At 40.3% G+C, this 6199-nt stretch overlaps 1 protein-coding gene across 2 annotated transcripts; it reads right to left on the bottom strand.

Moving 5' to 3' along the window:
- Nucleotides 1–4942: 4942 nt before the first annotated feature.
- LOC146667442 (uncharacterized) lies at nucleotides 4943–5928 on the bottom strand. Of its 2 annotated transcripts, none has more exons than XM_085409099.1 (2): nucleotides 5771–5928; nucleotides 4943–5171 (listed from the first exon to the last, which is right to left on the bottom strand). In XM_085409099.1, the coding sequence occupies exon 2, from the start codon at nucleotides 5159–5161 to the stop codon at nucleotides 4943–4945; it is 219 nt and encodes a 72-aa protein (XP_085265225.1). In that variant the 5' UTR covers nucleotides 5162–5171; nucleotides 5771–5928. The 2 variants fall into 2 exon arrangements, with proteins under 2 accessions (XP_085265225.1, XP_085265227.1); XM_085409101.1 differs by having other exon boundaries at nucleotides 5669–5782.
- Nucleotides 5929–6199: the final 271 nt, after the last annotated feature.

Below are 6199 nucleotides of genomic sequence, written 5' to 3'. Positions count from 1 at the left end.
AAAGTCCAAGGAATTGTCTGTAGACCTCTGAGACAGGATTGTATCGAGGCGCAGATCTGAGGAAAGGTATAGAAAAATTTCTGCATCTGCAAAGGTACTTATATAGATAGCTTGGCTAAGTACTTGCTCAAAGGAGGTCATTTGCTTTATCAGTATTACTGTAGGATATTGCCGAGTTGTTGTAGGTTAGATTTGGTGCCATATAAATACAATTAAATAGAATGTTACATTATCTTGATAGTTTTCATTCTTGAATATCTTCACCTGTTAAATTATAAAAAAAAAATCTCTAAGTTTTGAAAATATAAAATAGATGGATAAAACTTTACACTTTGACCACTCAGACCAAAAAATCTATTCCCTGTAAACATTTATTCATTCATTTGGGTGTGACTCTTATCAGCTTTTTGGGCTGAGTTCTAGTGGGGGATGGGATGATGTCTGTGGAAATTTGTGACAGAACTGAGCACGGCAGTTGCACAGCAAACTGAAACTTCCAGGAAACAGGACATTAGAGGACTACCAATAAAAATTATGTCTGACTCCAGTCTATTTACACCTACAGGCGAGCTGCCACTCTTTTACTGATAAGGATATACACATCCTGGACGGTGGTTTGGAGTCAAGGAGGCCATTTACGAAAAAGGGAAAGACGATCTCTGAATCAAGGAGGGGGCCTGAGGGTAAATCTTTCATCATCTTATGATGCTGCCTTGCCAGTAATCAAATAACCTGCTGGAATAATCAGATGGCCAAAGGGGAAACTGAAGCCACTAACATCAAGACAAGAAATCTCCTTCCGTGCATGGAGGGTTAGCCCCAAATCCAGCACCCTGAGACTGTATGCAAAGTGGAAGGAAGATGAGAACTAGTCAGTGTCAGAACTACTATCCAGGATGAGACAACAAAGATTTAGTTTTTTGTTAGTTTGTTTTAGTTTAGTTTAGATGTATTCACTATAGTTTAGTGAATACCTCTTGCAGCAGAATCCCGAGAGAAGAGAAGCAGGAAAAGGAACCATCACGGAAGGATGGGAGCCTGCACGGTATGTGCCACCGTCAGACAGAAGAAGAGACTGACATCCACAAATCCTGTCAGTGGCTGGACAAAGCTGAACTGAAAGACAGCACAGAGACAGCACTAATATGGCAGAATAGGAACAAGACCCCGTAGGCTGTACAGAGATGCTAATGAGAAAATTTCAGCACATAGCAACAAGGTGCAAGATGCTAGCAGGTATGGCATACATAGAACACCATAACCAAATGTCCCCTTAGGGTAGTTGAGAATGACCGAGTTAAGATCCTGTGGGACTTGCAGATACAGACAGAAAAACTGGTGATGGCAAACCAAGAGGAAGACAGCTGTAGTGACAGATGTAGCTATACTGAATGATAGCAGCCCGAGAAGTGCCAAGAGCTGAGAGGAGAGCTCAAGAAGATGTGGAGATTGAAAGCAGCAGTAGTCCTCGTTGCAACTGGAACACTCAGGGCAGTGCCCCCAACACACACCCACCCACACAAATACACTTCTCAAGCCCCCAGAGGTCCTGCGCAGCATCTTTGTTGTCATTCAGTATAGCTATATTTTATCACTACAGCCGTCTTCCTCTGCTTGTCCATCACTACGATGTTAGGCTGTTAGCCATCACCGGTAGGGATGGGTACCGGTATCCGGTGCCATTCTGACGTAAACGGTAGTAACCAGACTATCCAAGGATAGTAGGCGGGCCCAGGTAAGTACGTTCTTTTAGAGCAGAGTTACAGATTAAAAATGCCCAAGGCGAAGCGGTCAAAAGTCTTGCTGTACTTCACAGCAAAAGATGCAAACTCAGCAGCCTGCAACAAGTGCTTTAAGGTGATACTGTGCAAAGGAGGTAACTCCTCAAATCTGATGAAAAACCTGGCCCCTAGCCCTGCCAGTGTAGCAGAAATGATGATGGATGATGATGGCGGCAGCAGCCGTTCTTCTCTGGGTGAGTAGCTTAATGTTGTTCGTGTGTAATTTATGTTGAGTAGGCTAACCACGTTATTAAATTAATGCACGTAAGGTGAACTAGCAAACACCGTCGTAGTTACATGCGGCTGTCTTGTTATTTGATAGAGTGATACCATATATGCCCTATAGCTGCAGAAAAGGCTAACACTGTTATCTTTTTACAAAAAAAAAAACCCAGCTAAACATGAGAGGTTTTAGGACAAATTTTGTGTTTTCCATTGTTTAAGCACCGGTTCCAACCAAAGGAGGTATGTTGTATCAACAGAAAAGGCTAACTTGGTTATCATTTTGCAGAAAAAAAGAGACTGCTAAAAATAAAAACATAAAAGCTTTTTGGACAAAGTTTGTGTTCTCCATTCTTTAAGCACCGGTTCGAACACTGTTTAAGCACCGGCACCATTTCAAATGTACCGGTTTGGCACTGGTATTGGATAAAACCTAAATGATACCCATCCCTAATCACCTGTTTATCTATCTGTATCTGGAAGACCCACAGGATCTTGGCTTGTGTCCCATTTTGACCTCGGGACTTCCAGGCCATAATCGGCTCAGAAGTTAAAGTATACTATGCCAGCTATTTGGTTATGGCGCCTCATGTATGCCCTGCCTGCTAACATCTTGCACCCTGCTGTTATGTGCTGGATTGTCTCTGGGGCATCTTTACACAGCCTGCACTGGGGATCTTGCCTGGTGTGGCAGCCCCCAGCCTCTATGAATCTTGTGCATACAGCTTGTCCTGTGCTGCCATGACTAGTGCCTCTGTGCTGTCCTTCAGTCCAGCTTTGTCCAGCCACTGACAGAGGAAGTGGCTGACATCCAGAAATCCTGTCTGCCGGTGATACATACCACGCAGGGGCCTCTGGCTCCATGACAGATTTTCTACTTGCTCCTTTTTTTCTTTCTTGGGTTTCTGCTGTCTGAGGTATTCACTAAGCACATTGTTCGTTGTGGCCATGATCCTGATGTGAATGTTTATCGTCTCATCCTGGACAGTGGTTCTGTACTGTTTGGCATACAGTCTCAGGGTTCTAGTCTTGGGGTGAAACCCTTTGTCCTTGGTGAGCTGCTTCCTTGTCTTGATGTCAGTGGCGTCTGTCTCCTCCTTTAGCCAGCTTATTATCCCAGTAGGCTACCCAATCCCAGTGTTGATTACCTGGATCTTGTTCTTTCCATTCAGCTGACTTCTCTGGACTTGCCTGACCCTCTGCAGGTACTTGGTAATTGCGCCTCTCTTTACCTTTTGTTACCTTCTGACTACACTTCTCCAGTCCGAAAGACATTCTGATGTTGTTGCTGTAGATCCTCGTGGTGTGGATGAATGAATCAATGTCTGTTTAAGCATACAGCTTGATGTCATCCATGTAGAGGAGGTGGCTGACGATTGCCCCATTCTGTAATTGGTCTCCATAGCCAGTCTTGTCAATGACCTAACTGAGGGGGTTCAGGCCAATGCAGAACAGCAGTTGGAAAAGAGGAACTCCTTGGTAGACCCTGCACTTCATGGTAACTTGTGCTATTGGTTCAAAGTTGGCCTCTAGAAGCTACTAAATGTTTTGCTGTCTCTCTAAATGCTGGGTATCAAAGATTCCATAGGTCCCACATCGTCTTCATGTAATGCCTTCCGCTGGGGTTAATTATGTAGTAGCATGCCAACAGTGCTTTGTTTTCATTTCTTCCCCACTTATGTCTTCCGGTTCCGTTAACCCACTTCTCATCTGTGTGTCATGGTTTCCCAACACTTGACGTGGACCTTGTCCACATCCTGTCTGAGCTGGTATGGCTTCAGTTATCTCTGTCTTTCTCATATCCAAGGTAGCTTGGTTAGCATAGGGAATCTCGCCTAGGGACCCTTACTGGATACAGACACCCAAGAAAACACCATGAAAGGTCAGGTGTGCAGTAGAGTATTAAACTTTGTGTGTAGGGACTTCAGGTTGAACACCCAAGCTGAGGATGTCAAAGAGCTACCGAATGAGGCAGAGCAGTGTGAACACTGGGTGGTAGAGAGGCTGCAGACAGATTGGCCAAGATGATAAACTTTAAATTTCTACTTTTCCAATAGCTTATAGAAATCTATTTATTTTTGTTGTAGCCATCTGGGTAATCAGTTTTATAATGCAGGCAGTAACCGGTCTTTATTTTCACATTACTAACACGACACATTATCCAAAGTTAATTTTTTTTATTTTTCCATTATGCTCTTCTTCTACAATAATTAAAATTATTCAGATATTGTTTTCTATAATTTCGTTCAAAAATATATCTTACCTTCACAACCTATACTGAAATAATCAAAATAACTCATAAAAAACCCTCCAAATTTAATCTTAAAAATGTAACTTATAATTGGGGAAAATAGCTGAAATTTAACAAGTTAACTTTTTCAAGATATGACTTCTTTGCCATTATTTCTGTTGTTGCAGGATGGGATCATAATCTTCCCTGTAGTATCAAATATCAGTTATTTTCTTTGGTACTGGAATTGAGTTAATTTGTAGAGTTGTTCGTTTGTTTTTTAAATTAAACTACAGCCTGTACATACTTATAGTTATAGAATATTCACAACATACTTCATACCGTGTACATTATAACATACCATAATAGACCCATTTCTGTAATATACTCACATATCTATATTATTGCTAATATATATTGTAATATATCTATATCACTAAAGCACTTCTGGATGGATGCAAACTGCATTTCGTTGCCCTGTACCTGTGCATGTGCAATGACAATAAAGTTGAATTCTATTCTATTCTATTCTATTCTATTCTAAATTGGAGCACCAACTTGTGAAAATCTGAAAATACAACTAAAGGTAGATGAAACTGCTCTGAGTTTTACAAACCCTTTGTGTGCTCAGTTATACAAACTCTCAAGGGCAGAAAAACTTAGCACGTTTTCTTCAGGTGTTTTTAACAGTTTCATACCTCAGTGCGGGTTACTTGCTCTTGTGAGCAACAGCTGGAGGAGGAGAAGGAAGAGCAGATGCAGGAGGGGAAACGTAGGTAACAATTCCAGGTTCAGGAATATACTCATCTCCGTCTTTGCGTAGCAGTGGGCTTCCCTTCAGATTGTACCAGCCCCAGTGGATCAGCCCCAGACTTGTGCCCATCACAATCAATACTTTGTAGTTACTCCACAAATCCCGCAGACCCATAACTAAGATGCTAAAAAAAAATCCAAAAGATGATCACTACATTCATATAGACAGTTAATATGATTCTTACTTCAAGTAGTAACTAGTCAAATAATATATACTGAAATGGAAGTGGACTTAAAGTACAAGGCAGCATTAAAGGGAAAGTACGCTTATAAGTAATAGTTGAGTGACAATCATTTTCCATCACTGGTCATTCAAAGGTCAAGTGTGCAAAAAAGAAACAAATATCAATTGATCAAAAGACTATACTCTGAGTCTAACTATTTTTGCTGGAAGATCCTGACAAGTCCAGTAAAAAGCAAAGTAAAGCAAGTAAACAAAACTACTGCCTATGTATAGAATTATAGGAACACTGACATTCAATCGATTTCTTATTTAGAACGATACACGTACACCCATGCAAAGGATATTGTAAAGTTTTACTCAATGAGACACCAGCAATGTTACAACGCAATAAGGAACTGATTCATATCTATTATCTTCATATCTATTTAACATGCTCACAGTTTAGTTTAGGAAGCCAGCTCAACCCCATCGATTATCTGTATTGAAATTGCACAAGAAAATTAAAGTTAATCAAAATTAAAATGAACAACACAAACTAACCTGTGGTGACATAAGAGAAGCCCTCACCTTCAGAATTCATCTGTGTTTTCTATGCTGAAGATCACTAAACATGTGCCTGAACGCAATTTACGTTAATTATAAGCATAATTGCTCAAAACCTTAGTGCTAAATACTAACACGCTTATTGTTATTAATTATTGTGTTTTTCATGGAATCCAAATTGAAATAAACACCTTTAAATGTGCCGCTGATGTTATAAATATTTTTTTTACTCAGGCAACACATTGGAAGCCTGAAATAATCATGTGACTGTGTAACCATCGGCTATTGGTTGAGTTTTGCATTCCTAGTGAAAAGTTTTTTTTGTTTGTTTTTTTGAATACGCTTTATTGACAAAGCACAAAATACAAATACAAAATAGCAAACACAATGTCAGGGGGTTTGTATAAAAAAACAAAATAGTGAAAA

The sequence above is a fragment of the Rhamphochromis longiceps genome, linkage group LG6 (assembly GCF_057381845.1).
Source record: "Rhamphochromis longiceps isolate RC_006_pf linkage group LG6, R_longiceps_female_GT1.1, whole genome shotgun sequence".
Lineage (NCBI taxonomy): Eukaryota > Metazoa > Chordata > Actinopteri > Cichliformes > Cichlidae > Rhamphochromis > Rhamphochromis longiceps.
Note: the sequence above shows the minus strand (reverse complement) of the source record. Positions and strands in the feature narration are given on the sequence as shown.

What these genes read in the sequence shown, in the direction of transcription:
- LOC146667442 (XM_085409099.1), bottom strand. Translation starts at nt 5,161, where the DNA reads ATGGGTCTGCGGGATTTGTGGAGTAACTACAAAGTATTGATTGTGATG.